The following is an 18,234-nucleotide window of genomic DNA, read 5'->3' on the forward strand; positions in this document are numbered from 1 at the left end:
CCCGGTTTCCCTCACAAGTTCACAAGTGAATTGGGTAGACCTAATTGTCAGTAGTGCATGTGTGTGAATGTGTGTGTATAGGGGTTTCCCAGAGATGGGTTGCAGCTTAGAGGGCATCCACTGCATAAAACATATGCTGGATAAGTTGGCGGTTCATTTTACTATGGAATGAAATGACTGTTTGTATAAATTTGTTATAAATGGGTTGTTTTTGTTCCAGTCATATACATTAAATGTTTAAATATTCAAATATATTACAGACGGTACTGCTTATATTTTACCATCTGTACACCAATATACGTAGTGAATGTGCGTGTCAGTGGATAGGGCTGTGTCGGTGTGGTAATGTGGGCCGGTGTGGCTACAGTGCCAGGGCTGATTTTTAGTCCCAGTCCGCCCCTGTTTGCATATACTTGATTTGAATTCAAAACTGGCTTGATTTTGATTATCATAGTCGTAACTTTTTTTTTTTTGCTAACATTTGCTCAAGAATACAGGTACGAAGACGAAGAACAAATGTGATGAACAAAGATCCAGGAGTTGGGAGTAATTTTGAGCATGACGTTTCGTGGCCTTGATTAGGTACAGGTGATTTTCACCAACTGAGGGCGCTGCAAACTACACTCTTCAGTACTACTTCAGTTATTCAGTTCAGCTGCATGAAGACCTGAAGCTGCTCGACAACAACGCTTATCAACAGAGACACCGCTAACAGTCCAAGGTAGTCACAATTATTAATGTAAAAAAAATTGTATAGTTGGCTCTGTTTGAATGCTGGCCGCTATAAAACGAGGGCTGCGCGCAATTTTTAAAAGTTCGCAAACTCCACCACAACGCAATTTACAGACGCTACAGGCGTGGATGGAAATCTGGATAGTCTTGGAACTAGACAACTGCTAAAAAAAACTAATTTGGGCCCAAAATGAGCCTAAAATGTGTACTTTTTTAGTAGTGAATTTAAATTTGGCGACGCGGTGGCGCAGTAGGTTGCAAGAAAGTTGCTGGTTCTCACCTCGGCAGGGTCAGTTGGCATTTCTGTGTGGAGTTTGCATGTTCTCCGCGCGTTCGCGTGGGTTTCCTCCAGGTGCTCCGGTATTCCCCACAAGTCCAAAGACGTAGTACAGGTGAAATGAGTAAGCTAAATTGTCCGTAGTGTATGTGTGAATGTATGTTTCCCAGAGATGGGTTGCGGCTGGAAGGGCATCTGCTGTGTAAAACCGTGCTGGATAAATTGGCGGTTCATTCTGATGTAGCGACCCCAGATTAATAAAGGGACTATAAGCCGAAAAGAAAATGAATGAATGAATGAATGTGTATTTCCAGTTAAATTGAACAGAAACTAGAATTTGTAGCATTTATGTTCACAGAAACATTAGTTATCTAGGCCTGATTATTATTTAGTTATTTATTTAATTGTTATTCAAACTGTAATATGTTGAGTTAACAATATTAATAATAAAAGTATAGAACCCACAACTGTTTACAAACAAAATAGTTTTCTATTTTTTCTAGACAATTTTATTTGTAATATATTCATTTGCATGAATTATGATTTGTTTTATAAAGCAGGCTCCTTATATTGGAGCCTTCTCATTTTCTAAGTAGTATTTCATTTGACCAACAAATAGCTACAATGTTGCTGATCAGATAGATTTGCTAAAACCTTCCCTGCTGAAAGAAGGCATAAGCTGGTTAGCTTGACACAAGGCTGCTGGTTTAAGCAGGGTTTTTTTTTTTTTTTGGATGGTTCTTTACTGCTCAGAACCAGCTTTGTACCAGTACATGACCAATAAAGAACCAGCGTCTTGACATTTTATCCTACCCGTCAGATTATGCTAACACTGTATTTGAATGGTTCTGAGGTTAGGGTTAGGGATTAGGTCGATATTACAGCTTCATATCACATTCCACATTAAAATTGACACTGGACTGTTGCATACTTTCTGGTCGTGTTTGAAACTGTCTAACTTTTGGGGGAAAAAATTCAGGTGCTTTTCTGCTGTTTTTTCATTGTCAAAAGACCCAAAACCCTTAACAGCACTGTTTAGAATCCTGCCAGAATATGCTGAATTAAATTAATTACCGGCCGATAGTGTAGCCTTTGCAACCGTACTGGCTAGACGACTTATTCTTATGAATTGGAAATCAGCAGCTCTCCCTTCTTATCAGCAATGGGTTTTTGATTTCCTGCATGCTCTTCGGATGGAAAAGATTCGGTTTGCAATAAAACAAAAGCCAGAACAGTTCCAGAAAGTCTCGAGCCCTTTTATACATTTTTAAGGAGACACACATCTTAATCGCATTTTTACCTTTCTTTTCTTTGTAATATTTATTTTTATTTATTCTTCTTTATTTTTATTTGTTTATTCTTTTATTTTTGTAATCTTATGTTTGTATATCTTTGTGTATAAATGTGGTATTTTATCTTTATTTATATACTTATTTAGTGTTGATTATGTTTTCCTGATAATTTCTTGTTTGGTGAATTGTATCAGTGCGTATATCTATGTGTATCGATATTATGTATATTTTAATGCCTGACCTAAGATGAACCTAATAAAAATAAATAAAATAAAAAATGACACAGGTAGCAGAATCTGATGAGATTGAGATTATTGCTTCATCAAAATCTACTCTTTGAATGGGAGGTAGGACAATTTGACAAGGTAGGACAAACCGACAGTGCACTGTCTTAAAAGTTCATCCTGTATGTCCGGGGAACTTTTCCATTCAACAAAAGATTCTTTATAATGACGAGTTTTTTTAGATGGTCTTCACACTATGATTTTTTTTTTTTTTAATCTAAAAGGTTTTTATCAAAAAGGTTTTAAAACATTATAAAACAATGAAAAGGAAAACTATTTGGTTCTTAATGGCACCTTAATTTTTAAGAGTGCACATTCTTATTGTGTTTTTTAATGCTTTATTAATATACCATAATTAAAGTAATAAAAATAATAAAATAAAAAATCTTCAGCAGTTTTGAGTTGACATTACACAAACTGTTGTACAGCGCCATCTTGTGTAATTTGAATGATATACACCGAGCCGTTTCTTTTCATGTATTTATTTGCATTCAGATATGATTCATATTGCTTTACTTGCCCAGTCATGGATGTTATCCTCAAACAAGATTTTATGAAAGGCAACACAGACACTGTAAACTCGAGAAGTAATTGTAAAGACTGGTGGCAAGGACTGGCTGTGTTTAAAACAGCTCAGTCCATGGGTGGTTTGTGTGAATGAAAAGTGAATGGAAGATCATAGCAAACAATACAGTTTGGGGTGTTTTAGAGTCCCGTAAAAATAAGAAAGGGAAAAAAAAACAAGCATGGTACAAACACGAGCGAGCTGTAATGATAAAAACCCAAAAGAAATGCTCAGATGACAGACACACTCACTCACTCACACACACACACATACAGTACACTTGGTCGTGCACAAGCGAAACACACAAACATACCTTGGCACGCTCTCCCTCACACACACACACACACAGAAAGACCCACAAAGCTGCACTCACTTGAACTCTCACAGAAAATAAAAAGTGTGAAACCCTGGTTAAGTTGCGTACATCCACATCTTGTTGTTTGTAGAAAACGAAAAATTGAAAATGAATTGTGAAAATGAAGTCAGATGAAAAGTGAAAAGCATGCCTAAATAAATTGCTACAGCCCCTCCCACAACATAAGCCCCGCCCACAACCCCACCTCAGAACCGCCCTCCACCCTGCACTGGTACTAGCAGCAAACCTAGAATACTACCCGGAGTAATGTACTCATTTCTGCTCCCTTACTGATCTTGCCGTGTAAATGCGACCCTCTGCGGGTCTCTGGTGTTGCGTCGCAGGAGTTTTATTGGCTGCTCAGGGCAGTGAGATGGTCCAGTGAGGTAGAGCCAGATTCGGTCCACAACTTCTCTGCAGGTTTATAGGGTTTGAGTCTTGAGCTCGATGGGCTCCCCGCGGGTCTCCTGCTGGTTCTCGGCCTCTGGGGGTCGACTGCCCTTCAGCGTGGCTAGCCGCTCAGAGAAGCCCCGCATACGGGGGAACAGGAAGAAGTCATAGAAGATGGCACCCATAGCAGCACCAATCATCGGACCCACCCAGTACACCTATCACACCAGAAGAAGAGGGATTTTATTTAGCCTCACAGAGAGATCGGATATATGGCAATATATACAAATGACGTATACAACACACACGTTCAGATTTGAATTTTATAAATGCAACATATGTTTTAAAATATTGCAAAAATGGCTGTATGCGTATAATTTTGTCCAACCATTGGAAGTATGTGTGTATGCAAGCAGCCATTTTCGCAATATTTCGAAATATATGTTGCGTATAGGACACATATTTTGTATATATGAAATTTAAATAATTGGAAATAAATGCAAATTATATATATATATATATTGTTTCCCAGAGATGGGTTGCGGCTGGAAGCAATGGTATCTGGATGCAGCCTTTAAGATGCAAGCTGAGACTTCATCACTAAGCGATGCTATGTCAGACACAATGCACTCAAGTGGAGCTAGTGACGTCACTGTGACGGGTAGGGTTAGGGGTGGGGTTAGGTGAGCCCATTAAAAAGCATTGGATGCAGCCCAGATTGCACTGCACCAGGTCTGCAGCCAGACCCCTCTCGCTGGAAGGGCATCCGCTGCGTAAAAACTTGCTGGATTAGTTGGCGGTTCATTCCGCTGTGGCAACTCCAGATTAGTAAAGGGACTAAGTAAAAAAAAAATTGAATAAATGATATACATATCGTTTTCATGTATTTATCTATCTATCTATCTATCTATCTATCTATCTATCTATCTATCTATCTATCTATCTATCTATCTATCTATCTATCTATCTGTCTGTCTGTCTTGTCAGAAGAGAAAACATCTATTCTATCTATTTGTCTATCTGTCTGTTATAAGTGAAAAGATATCTATTAGTCTGTTTTTCTGTCTTTTTGTCTACTTGCTTGTCTGTCCAGCCTAATCTCACATGGAAATGTGAGTATATTACGTTTTGTTAGTGGCTTATTTGTAAGAGATCAGTCATGAAAATGTACGATTTTAAAAAGGAGGCATGGCTCCAAACCCCACCCCCAAACCCAACCGTCATTGGGGGATAAGCAAATCATACTAAATTGTACGAATGAGATTGTACAAATTCATACGAATTAGCCACTAAATCAAAAAGTTATGGATTTCTGTGAGATTGTGTTGGTCTGTGTCATTAGAAGAGAAAAATATATAATTCTGTATGTATCAGTAGTTTATGCGTCCAGATTTGTTTTTCTTACCCAGTGGTTGATGAAATTCCTGGTGATAACAGCAGGGGCGAAAGACCTGGCTGGGTTCATTCCAGCTCCAGTGTAGTACATCTGGTTAAAAAAGATAAACAACATGATACATGTTTGGTGTACTGCCTACTTAGTGCTTATACCTGCCTAATATAGTACTTATAACACATTTGTGCTGAAATATTGTTTCTCACCCCCATCAGGTGGCCCATAGTAACAGAGAATCCAATGGACAGAGCAGCAGAACCCAGACGTCCATTTCTTCTTTCATCAGTGACAGCGAAAACGCAGACCACCAACTGCATAGTGAGGAACACCTCCACTGTGGTGGCCATTCCCAGACTCATGCCAGGCTGAAGCTGGTAAGAAACATCAACAGGTACAAAAACGAGGAGGAATTAATGTTTAAAAGTCCTATTTTTTATGTGTATGAATACAACAAATAGAGATTTTATACATTACTAAATCACATATTTGCAAAATAGTTTTAAACTTTTAATGAAATAAAATACAATTCCCGGAGACATTCTTACCGTGTTAAGTGCCATCGTGCCCCTCATGTTGTTGGGTGTAACTCCGTAGAGCGCCGCGGCTCCTGCCATGGCCCCCAGACACTGAGCACAAATGTAGAAGAAAGCTCTGAACACAGACATCTGAGAGCCGACTAAGTATGCAAAGGTGACAGCCGGATTAATGTGTCCTCCGCTGATGTGGCCGATGGATTGAATGAGTGTGGCAGCAGCAAAACCAAAGCAGAGAGCAGTGTGGAAGACATGGTACGGCCCGGTGGTCCAGCGTAGAGCGGCACCCATCCCGAAGAACACGAAGAACATGGTGCCGAAAAACTCGGCAAACACCGCCCGCCAAAACATCATAGAGCGAAACTCCCACATTATGATTTATGAGTCCCAACTAAATTCAAAACCGAAACTTTTTTGTTTGTTTTTTCGAGTTGGCAAGAAAAATGTCTTTAAAAAAAATATAATGTCCTTTTTTTTTGCCAAGTACACTAAAAGTTCCTCAAAAACAGATCAATAATTAGGCCTAATAGATCTAGCCGTTAGCTAAGGCTGTGTGGGAAGCCGTGAGTAAATGGTCACACATGTAGCCACACACGGGTCTTCTCTGCCAGCGCTGTTTCTCTTCGCCTGCACAACACCCGGACTGCTAAAGAAACATGAGGTGTGTGTGGTTGTGTGTGTGTGTGCACGCGTAGAAAATCTGGAGGGTTTTGTCAGAGAGACCTGAACATCGATGCTACAAGCTAAATCTATAGGGCTAATTCTAGTTGAGCGACACAGAAGAGGTTACAGAGCATATCCTGCCCACACCAAGTAGAGCTGGTCTGACAGACCACAAAGGGGCCATAGGGGGCATTTATAATGGCCTCGGGGCCCAGCGTGACGACATAATCCCCCCTGAGGGACAGAAGCTAAAGGGAGCATCCCATATCAAGCAGACCGCACTCGCTTTTTTGTCCATTAAACTCAAAGAGGGTGAGATTAAGAGAGGAACATCAGGGCTCAATGTGATGGAGACGTATTTTAAGGGTGAAGGGGAACTTAAAAGTGCTCAAAAGTACAGAACAGATACAGCAATGACATCTCGAATTATGAAATTGCTCAATAAAATGTGCTTTTCTAATGTATGTGTGCTTATAACATGCACTAGATCATTCAAATCAGCAAAAAGGTGTGTGTTTTTTTTACATTTCCATTAATATGGATTCACTGTGGCTGGTTTGACTGGTTAGAACCCAAACATGGGCAGAAAACACAGATCCTCTGGATAATGTCACGCATCTGCAAACACACACAATGTTGGTCCATCCCTGTGGCTCAAGGGAGGCCCTGCGCTGAGTGAAACCCAGCGGTGTTCAGATACATGCAGCCAGAAAAAGCCCTGAGCACAGGAAAGCCATTGTTCCTCAGAGCATGAAGTTAACATGGAACAACATCCTTTATCTGTCTCTCTGCTAGACCTCCAGTCTGTCTCCTGCACTTGCTGTCTGTCTATCCATCCACAGATCTTTCTATCCATCCCGGCATCTATTGTTTGGTGGCTTTACCAATCTACCATTTGTTCATTCTCATTGGATCCATTCATTCATTGATCTTTCAGTAATTTCATCCATCTATCCATCTGTCTATAGCCCCTTTCACACAGTGATACCGGTAAATATCCGGAAAATTTTCGGAACGACTTTACCGGTAAGGTCAAAAAAGCACTGTTCACACAGGCAAGGACATTACGGAATTTTTCCGGAAAAGAGCATTCACACATCCATCCCAAAATGCCGGTAAATTCTGACATCATTTTCCAGAAATGACCTCTAAACGGCTGCGCTTGTGTTTGTAAACATTTGAATACATCACAAACTCTTTGGATGGATCAGTATTGAGTACACTTCTAATGAAAACATAGAGAAACACTTTCGCATGTTGAGATGTACTTGATAATGTGTGTGTGCTGGCGCTATGGGCGCTCACAGGCACACGCAAAGCTTGAAGGTAAACAAACAATGGATTATCATAAAAATTTTATTGATAATTATTTACACAGAGCATTAAGAAGGAACATAGAAACATTATCTGACTCACATCAAGCAGCTAAAGGTGTCTGGAAAAATATTCAAAGGCTTTTATTCACATAAACCGCGCGCACGTGAATGCGTCTGACTGTTCTGATTGGCTAAAGTAGACGTTTCACGTCAGCACGTTCTAGACGTGCACGTGCTCTTTCCGGCAATCTTCCTTCTGCATTCACACAGCGCAGCATTCCGGCAAATTACCGGTAATGTTACAACTTCTCTTTCCAGAAAATAGCCAGAACGAATTTACCGGTATTTTCAAAAAGGGCCTGTTCACACATACAACCTTTCCGGAAAACTGCCGGTAATTTTCCGGAAAGGTCTGTATGTGTGAAAGGGGTTTTCGATTCTGTCCATTGCTCAACATTTTTAAATCCATTCAACAATCTATTGTTCTATCCATCCATCTTCCATCCATCCGTTGTTCATCATACCCATCTGTCCATTTATTCCATCCATTCCATCCATCCATCATTCCATCTATACATCCATCAGTTGATCAGTCATTTAATACATGCATCCTTCAATCCATTCGTCCTTTGATCATTCAGAAATGTATCCGTTAATCGATCAGATGTTTTATCATCCATCTTCAATCTATCCATTTCTCATTATACCCATCCATCCAACCGTTCCATCATTCCATCCATACATCCATTAATTGGTCAATTATTGTAATACATCCATCTATCAATTCATTCAGGAAATTTCATCCATTCATCGATCAGCTATTCTATCATCCAGCTTCCATCCATCTATTGATCATTATACCTATCATCCATCCATCATTTCATCATTCATCCATTATTCCATCCATCCATCATATATCCATCCATCCATTATTCCATCATCCATCCATCCATTCATTCCATCCATCCATCATTTCTTCATCCATCCATCCAGTATTCCATCATCCATCCATCCATCATTTCTTCATCCATCCATCCAGTATTCCATCATCCATCCATCCATCAATCCATCCATCATTTATCCATACATCCATTATTCCATCATCTATTAATTTATCCATCCATCCATCATTCCATCTATACATCTGTCAGTTAATTAATCATTTAATACCTATCTATCAATCCATTCAGGAAACTTCATCCATTCATCGATCGGCTGTTCTGTCATCCATCCTCCATCCATCTATTGCTCCTTATACCATCCATCCATTATTCCATCCATCCATCATTTCATCATCCATCCATCCATCCATTATTCCATCATCAATCCACCCAACGGATTCCATCATCCATTTTTCCATCCATCATTTCATCTATACATCCATCAGTTGATCAATCATTTAATACATCCATCCATCAATCCATTCATCCTTTATTCATTTGAAAAACGTAATCCGTTGATTATCAGTTGTTCTATCCATCCATCTTCCATCCATCCATTCATCCTTCGATGACTGGGAGAACTTAATTTGTTGATAAATCAATTGTTCTATCTATCCATCTTCCATCCATCTGTTGTTCATCATACCCATCCATCCATTTATTCCACCCATTCCATCATTTCATTATCCATCCATCATTTCATCAATTGATCAATCATTTAATACATCCATCCATCAATCCATTCATCCTTTGATCATTCAGAAAATTAATCCGTTCATCAATCAGTTTTATTATCCATCTTCTATCCATCCATTGTTTATTATACCCATCCATCCATCTATCCATCTGTTTCATCTTTCCATCCATACAGCCATACATCCATCAATTGGTCAATCATTTTAATACATCCATCCATCTATCCATCAATCTATTTCATCATTCATTCTGGAAGTTTCATCCGTTCATCGATCAGCTGTTCTATCATCCATCTTCCATCCATCTATTGCTCAGTATACCATCTATCCATCCATTTATTCTATAAATCATTCCATCATCCATCCATCCATCTATCCATTATTCCATCATCCATTTTTCCATCCATCCATCATTCCGTCTATACATCCATCCATCAATCCATTCATCCTTTGATCATTCAGAAAATTAATCCGTTCATCAATCAGTTTTATTATGCATCTTCTATCCATCCATTGCTTTTTATACCCATCCATCCATCAATCTATCCATCCATCTGTTCCATCATTCCATCCATACAGCCATACATCCATCAATTGGTCAATCATTTTAATACATCCATCCATCCATCAATCTATTTATCATTCATTCATGTAATTTCATCCGTTCATCGATCAGCTGTTCTGTCATCCATCTTCCATCCATCTATTGCTCATTATACCATCTATCCATCCATTTTTTCATCATTCCATCCATTATACATCATTCCATCATCCATCCATCCATCTATCCATTATTCCATCATCCATTTTTCCATCCGTCCATGATTCCGTCTATACATCCATCCATCAATCCATTCATCCTTTGATCATTCGAAAAATGTAATCGGTTGTTCTATCCATCCATCTTCCGTCCATCCATTCATCCTTTGATCACTCAGAGAACTTAATCTGTTGATCAATCAGTTGTTCTATCCATCTTCCATCCATCTATTCATCACACCCATCCGTCCATTTTAGTCCATCCATTCCATCATTTCATCAATTGATCAATTGTTTAATCCATCTATCCATCAATCCATTCATCCTTTGATCATTCAGAAAATTTTATTTGTTCTATTTAGTAGTTCTATCCATCCATCTTCCATGCATCTATTGCTCATTATACCAATCCATCTATACATCCAATCAATCAATAATTCCATCGTTCATCCACCCATCATTCCATGATCTATGAATAATTTATTCCATCCATTATTCCATCCATACATCTATCAATTGGTAAATCATTTAATACATCAATCCATGTATCCTTTGTTAATTTAGAAAGCTTTATCCATTCATCAATCAGTTGTTCTTTCATCCATCTTCCCTCCATCCATTGCTCATTATACCCATCCATCATTTTATCTAACATTCATACATCCATCAATTATATGAATGCATCCGTTCAATCATTAAATACACTCATGCATCAATCTATTCATCCTTTGTTCATTTAGAAAACTTCATCAGTTCATCGATCAGTTGTTCTATCATGCATCTTCTATCCATCCATTGTTCATCATACCCATCCATCAATCTATATCCATCCATTCATCATTCCATCATCCATCCATCCATCATTCCATCCATGCATCCATCAATTGGTCAATCATTAAATACATCCGTCCATCAATGCATTCATCCTTTGTTCATTTAGAAAACTTCCTCCGTTCATCGATCAGTTGTTCTATCATCCATCAATCCATCCATCCATTCTATCTATTATTGCATAACCCATCCATCATTCCATCATCTATCCATCATTCCATCCATACATCCATGAATTGATCAATCATTTAATGCATCATTTATCATTCCATCATTCCATTCATTCTTTAATCATTTAGAAAATTTCTTCCATTCATCAATCAGTTGTTCTTTCCATCCATTGCCCATTATACCCATCCATCCATGCATGTGTGCCTCTAATGTTCTTCTTTCTTAAAGAACATTTTAAATAAAATGTATTTATCCGATTTTCGAATGTACAATGCACTTTATTTCCATATGAGTGAGAGATGTTGGTGGTTCTGGCTTGTTCAGGGCAGAAGTGATTAGGTAGAGGTTTGTATTGTGAGTAGAGCAGATCGGTTGTGGAGGGGCGGAGGGCCTCATAGCCAGATAAAGCCCTGGAAAATCCCTCTGTTAGTGGAGCTGATGGTGAATTAGGACTGCTGATCTCACCGCTTTCACCCCCTCACTTACACACATACACTCATACAAACACACACTCATGCACATGCATGCTGGACAAAACAAAATGCTGGCTGGCACTGTGTGTCTGTTCTGCATTGTGTTAGTGTATGTGTGTGTCATTAATAGTTGCTGTGTATGATGTATATATGTAGACTCAAGCATGAATGTGGAACGTGTGTGTTTGTTGTTGTGTGTGTGTGTTTGCAAACATTGTGTGTGCGTTGGCAGTGAATATTTTGCAATAAACAGGAGTTAAAAATGTTTTTGTAAGAACACAGAGAAACTGATTGTTAATAATAGTTTATTAAATTCTGCTGCAATTACAAGTTAGGATTAGTGCAAGTTGTAGCACGGCAGTTTTAAGTGTACAAACACATTACATTTTTGTCATGCAAGGAAATGAAAAAGCAAAGGTATGTGTGGTTTTCTTTTACTCCTATTTGATATAACTTAAACAATATTAATGCTCAATATTATTTGTACAATGAATTTAAAGGATCTCATTACTCATAAATCTGAAAGTCAATCTCATTACCCTAAAGCAAAGTATATTGTGTACAATTTATTTGCAACAGAATATATAATTAAACTAAGGTTAAAATGGCACAATCAACAAACAAACGGACATATATAACACTTGAAAAGCTGTTCAACACTGAACTATAGCAGTCCAATTTAATTCTGCAATTATTAACGGTGGATTTAAGAAAATATATGATATCTTTGAAATAAAATGTTAAGCTCAAGCCACATAGACATATGTTTGGCACTTTTATATCTATCCATGTGCATGCTTAGGGTTTTGTACAAAGATTAAATTACTGCTCCTAATCCACAATAGAGTATTCTTTATATTGACAGACTTTTAGGAACTGGTCACACTTTACAGTAATTTTCCTTTAGTTAATGTTAGTTAATATATGTTTACTTATGTGAATGTAAAGGCTTGTACAGCATTCATTAATCCCAGTTCAACATTTACTAATGCATTATAGGGTATATGCAGAAGGACTTTTAATTTGTCAGTAATCTGGGTCAAGCGCTTCCGGTGAACTGAGTTACAAAATCGGGGAGTTTAAGGTCTGTTCTCTTTAAAAGTAATCTTCACTGTCTGATTGATATAAGATGTAAAGTTGGCTTTAGTTTCTCCAAGAAACACTGCATTAAATGACTTTTTCCGCGCTGTGTCTTTAAAATATGAACATTTATTTTACCCCAGTATTTTTAATGGAATTTAATGGAGTCTGCGTTAGCCTGCTGATCCTGACGGGCGCATGCGTTTCATCTCATTTTACGCGTGAACAACTAGATGAATGCCAAAGTCTATTTAACTGATTATATTTTATTTATATTACAACATCGTTGCTGTAAAAGGAATCGCATAAAATTGAAAAAAAAAAGTCGCATTAAGCCTTCACTGGAAGTTTATCGGTATGGAAAGAAACTCTAGCTCCGCATATACCCTATTAAATTAAAAATTGTGTTTGTTAACTTTAGTTAATGCACTGCGAGTAGCAATACACATCTTTATTTTCATTAAAGGTCCCATTAAATTAATATCAAGGTTTTTTTTAGATGCTAGTTTCAGTATTATTGATTTTAAGACATCTTTAAGCTAGTGTGCTCCAAAACGGTGACAATTTTTATTTAGAAGATATAAAAGCTTGTAGTTTGTCACTTCTGCCCAAATGGATGAGTAGTTTTATTCACGTCACCTTACACTACAGCTTCTCATCGCATCACAACCAATCATAAGCTCTTTAGTATCTGACATGCCCCGCCCCCTTCAAGATGCTTCTCATTTGCTTTGCGTTTGATGCACTTGATCTCAACTACTCTCACTGGCAGAGCTGTGATAAAACACTATTGGCTGATTTTTTAAAAGGGGGAGGAGCTATACTATGTCCTCTGTTTGTGTTTTGGTTAAGATTACATCAAACACCGAATAAAAATGCATATTTCAAAGCACTTAACAGGACCTTTAACTAAAGATGAATAAATACTGTAATAGATGCACTTTTCATTGTTTATGTTAGTAAATCAGAACTAATATTAACATATTGTAAAGTGTGACCCTGGAAATATTCGATATATTAGAACTATTATGTTTGCTTAATGAGCCTCATTTGTGAATCACCAGCAGGACAAACTTCTGTTGTTAAAAATCTGTTCTTAATAACTTGCATAATGCAATTTATGTAAGACTGGTATTTAAGAAGTCAGTTCTGTTGATTTGTCATGAATAAGGTTGTTTGTGTGACTGACTACATGTGCAAAACTGAGTCAGCTCAGCTGTGCTCCAGCTTGTTGTTTTGTTTGTGTCTCATGGCGCTCTGTGTAACTGTGGACAGTGACGATCGAGACACACTGGCCGTTTCCACTATCTCAATGTCCTTACAGGTCATGCAGGCCACGAGCTTCTGTCTGGATGCGCTCGGTGCGAAAATAAACTCATGAGAGACTCCAGCTAGGACTGCACCTAATATTGGCCCGATCCAGTACACCTATAAATGAGAAGAAAATGAAATTTAATCAGATCCACTCATTCATAATGGACTTTCATCAATCCATTCTTCAATTGTTTCATCCATCTATCTGCTATTAAATCATTCTATATATATTTCAGTCATTCAATCATCCATCCATTCATCCCTAAATATTAAAATATCAGTTCATTCTTCAATTTTTCTATATATCCATTATTCAATCATTGTGTATCCATCAATCCCTCATTCGTTCTTTCCATCTATCCAATAATAATAAATAATATATCTGTTGTTTCTAAGTATTCATATACCATACCTCATCCATCCATCAATCATACATGCTTTACTCCTTAATCCATCATTCAGTTCAAGATGTCATCCATTCACCAAATTCATCCATTCATCCAAGTGTTAAATCATTTTATCCATCTATCAATCCATAAATTTATCCATCATTGCATTATTCCGTCATTTTATCCAGACATCCATCAATCCATCCATCTATTGCTCAATTATTCTATCCATCAATCTATTCATCTATGGCTCAATTATTTAATCCATCCATCTATTGCTTAATTATTCTATTCATCTATCCATCCATCTATTGCTCAATTATTTAATTAATCCCATCTATTGCTCAATAATTCTATCCATCAATCCATTCATCTATTGCTCAATTATTCTATCCATCAATCCATTCACCTATTGCTCAATTATAAAATCAATCCATCTATTGCTCAACTATGCTATCCATCTATCTTTTGCTCAATTATTCTATCCATCAATCCATCCATCTATTGCTTAATTATATAATCCATCCATCTATTGCTCAATTATTCTATCCATCAATCCATCCATCTATTGCTCAATTATTCTATCCATCAATCCATCCATCTATTGCTTAATTATATAATCCATCCATCTATTGCTCAATTGTTCTATTCATCAATCCATCCATCTATTGCTCAATTATTCTATCCATCAATCCATCCATCTATTGCTCAATTATTTAATTAATCCATCTATTGCTCAATTATTTAATTAATCCATCTATTGCTCAATTATTCTATTCATCTATCCATCCATCTATTGCTCAGTTATTCTATCCATCAATCCATTCACCTATTGCTCAACTATAAAATCAATCCATCTATTGCTCAACTATGCTATCCATCAATCCATGCATCTATTGCTCAATTATTCTATCCATCAATCAATCTATCTATTGCTCAATTATTTAATTAATCCATCTATTGCTCAATTATTCTATACATCAATCAATTTATCTTTTGCTCAATTATTCTATGCATCAATCCATCCATCTATTGCTCAATTATTTTATCCATCAATCCATTCATCTATTGCTCAACTATAAAATCAATCCATCTTTTGCTCAATTATTTTATCCATTAATCCATCCATCTATTGCTCAATTATTTAATTAATCCATCTATTGCTCAATTATTTAATTAATCCATCTGTTGCTCAATTATTCTATCCATCAATCCATCCATCTATTGCTCAATTATTTAATTATTCCCTCTATTGCTCAATTATTTAATTAATCCATCTATTGCTCAATTATTCTATACATCAATCCATCCATCTATTGCTCAATTATATAATCCATCCATCTATTGCTCAATTATTTTATCCATCAATCCATCCATCTATTGCTCAGTTAAAAAATCAATCCATCTTTTGCTCAATTATTTTATCCATTAATCCATTCATCTATTGCTCAATTTTTCTATCCATCCATCCATCCACTCATTCATAATTGATAGTCTTTCTCAATCCATTCCTCAAGCCATTGTTTGACTTATTCATCCTTTCATCCATATATCATCAATGTTCAGTTTATCCTTTCATCAGACCTTCCTTCAGTTTATTATCCAGTTCAACCTAACCCTTCATCCTTTCATCCACATCTCACCAATTCTTCATTCAGTTCATCCGTCCTAATGGATTCCAAAATGATCATTGTTAGTTCCATCCTTCAATCCCTCCATCCATTCACCCAACATATTAACTATAAAATAATAATAGTTTATGGCCATAAAGTTTTGCTTGCCCAGTGATGTTCCCAATATCCCAGTATTATAGCAGGACCAAGGGAGCGAGCGGGATTCAAGCTGGCACCAGAAAATCTCCCCTAAATCCACAGACAAACACAAGCATTAAAAGCAGTTACGTGTATTTACAATAATAAAGGCAGCATGAGGACAGAATAATGGTGTCACTAATAATCAATTAAAAATGCATGCAGCTAAATTATATTTTAAAATGTCATTATTATATGGCATTAGTAAAGTCAAAAAGATTGAACTTTTAAATTATTTTCTACACCTTCTTCAGTGTTATATGATTTATCAAGGACAGCCTAAAGTGCTGGACAGTACAATCAACATATACTGATTCATATTGAAGATACACATTGACAAACGTACAGCAATAAAGATCGCAGTGGTTACAGCAAGGCCAATGGCTAAGTTTCCAGGTTCATTTATTTCTCTCCTGCGTTGATCTTCCACAGAAAACACAGTGAAACCCAGAAGAAACGTAGCAAGCATCTCCATTCCAAGAGCTTGACCTGCGTTCATCTCCACTGGGACCTTCAGTGAGGAAAATAAGAGGATAAAATGTGTATTTTATTTTGCGTTTGTATGATGTTAATATTTATTGTGCATAAGTCTGTACAACAACAAAACATACAAAATATGACGTAAACCCTACTACAAATCTAGCTTAAACCAGCCTAGGCTTTTTGGCTGGTTTTAGCTGGTCTACCAGGCTGGTTTTTAGAGGGGTTTTAGCCATTTCCAGGTTGGTTTCAAGCCATTTCCAACCTGGTCTTAGCTAGCCAGGCTGGGAGCCCAGCCAAAACCAGCTATGTCCAGCTAAGACCAGGCTGGAAATGGGTGGAAACTAGCCTGGAAATGGCCAAGACCCCTCTAAAACCAGCCTGGTCAACCAGCTAAAACCAGCCAACCAACCTAGGTTGGTTTAAGCTAGATTTTTCAGCAGGGGAATGACATATTTTGACATATAATCTGATGTTTTTCAATGACACTCTATCTTTATATGAACACACAGATTTTTAAAATGTTTTTAAACAAAATAGTTTTAATTAGTTCATTTTCTCATTGCTCCTTTATTGTGTCTTGATCCCTGATAACAATACATACCAGTTATTTTACAAGAATGATAATTTCACTTAATGAGACTGGTGGGCACAATGTTTACAGCTCAAGTCTATTTTTGCTTTAATTTTGGAGACCCCAACTTGGAGATCATCCTCCATGCTCAGCCGTGGTCTTTATTTTCAATGTATGTTAGTGCCATAAAGGTGTCAAAGTTTACCATCGTGCCGTAAAATCAATCTGCTGCAACTGATGCGTCGTTAATATAATGTAAACACCCCAGGGGTTGCAATCCCAAAAAAAGAAACTAAATGCTGATGGCTTTTTATTCGCATTTTGTTGTTTTTATGTAACTATTAAATACTATTTTTATTTTCTTTAGGTTATGGATAAATTGTATAAATTGTAATAGTTTAATGATAATTTAAAGATAATTAGTTTGTACATAAACTTTATACATAGATATATATACACAAACACACACACACACACACACACATACATATATATATATATATATGTATGTATGTATGTATGTGTGTGTGTGTGTGTGTGTGTGTGTGTGTGTGTGTGTGTGTGTGTGTGTGTGTGTGTGTGTGTGTGTGTGTGTGTGTGTGTGTATATATGTATGTATGTATATGTATGTATGTATATATGTATGTATGTATATGTATGTGTATGTTTGTATGTATATGTATGTTTGTGTGTATATATATATATATATATATATATATATATATATATATATATATATATATATATGTATATGTATATACATATATATTAAGGGTGTCACGATTTCGATTTTAATCGAAAATCGATCGAAATTTATGCTCGATTTCGATTATCGAATCAAAAAATAGAATCGTCGATGCTGCCACGCCCCCATGTCACGTCAGCTTGGCTTGCCAAGCGGGAAAAAACACGCTTG

At 37.0% G+C, this 18,234-nt stretch overlaps 2 protein-coding genes and 1 long non-coding RNA gene across 5 annotated transcripts in view; 1 reads left to right on the forward strand and 2 right to left on the reverse strand.

Moving 5' to 3' along the window:
* Positions 1-629: 629 nt before the first annotated feature.
* The window catches only part of LOC147838158 (uncharacterized), a 27,094-nt gene continuing 9,489 nt past the window's right edge, over positions 630-18,234 (forward strand). The window contains exons 1-3 of one of the 3 annotated variants that reach the window (XR_015523159.1): positions 630-721; positions 5,504-5,679; positions 16,697-17,626. This is a non-coding gene — a long non-coding RNA (uncharacterized LOC147838158). Of the gene's footprint in view, positions 722-5,503; positions 5,680-16,696; positions 17,627-18,234 lie in introns of those variants that run through there. The other 2 variants (XR_015523158.1, XR_015523160.1) reach the window with 2 other exon arrangements.
* On the reverse strand, positions 3,052-6,646 carry mipb (major intrinsic protein of lens fiber b). The gene is given in 4 exon segments (NM_001020520.1): positions 3,052-4,113; positions 5,301-5,381; positions 5,495-5,659; positions 5,834-6,646. Coding segments are annotated over 4 exon segments (792 nt in total). The 5' UTR covers positions 6,194-6,646; the 3' UTR covers positions 3,052-3,927.
* LOC101885864 (aquaporin-4) overlaps positions 11,959-18,234 on the reverse strand; it is a 14,460-nt gene continuing 8,184 nt past the window's right edge. Inside the window, exons 4-6 of the mRNA XM_087306554.1 lie at positions 16,611-16,775; positions 16,235-16,315; positions 11,959-14,178 (exon numbers count right to left, since the gene is read on the reverse strand). Of these exons, the coding sequence (XP_087162680.1) occupies positions 13,963-14,178; positions 16,235-16,315; positions 16,611-16,775 (462 nt within the window). The 3' untranslated portion in view covers positions 11,959-13,962. The remainder of the gene's footprint in view (positions 14,179-16,234; positions 16,316-16,610; positions 16,776-18,234) is intronic.

The sequence above is a fragment of the Danio rerio genome, chromosome 23 (genome assembly GCF_052040795.2).
Source record: "Danio rerio strain M-AB ecotype USA chromosome 23, GRCz13ab, whole genome shotgun sequence".
Lineage (NCBI taxonomy): Eukaryota > Metazoa > Chordata > Actinopteri > Cypriniformes > Danionidae > Danio > Danio rerio.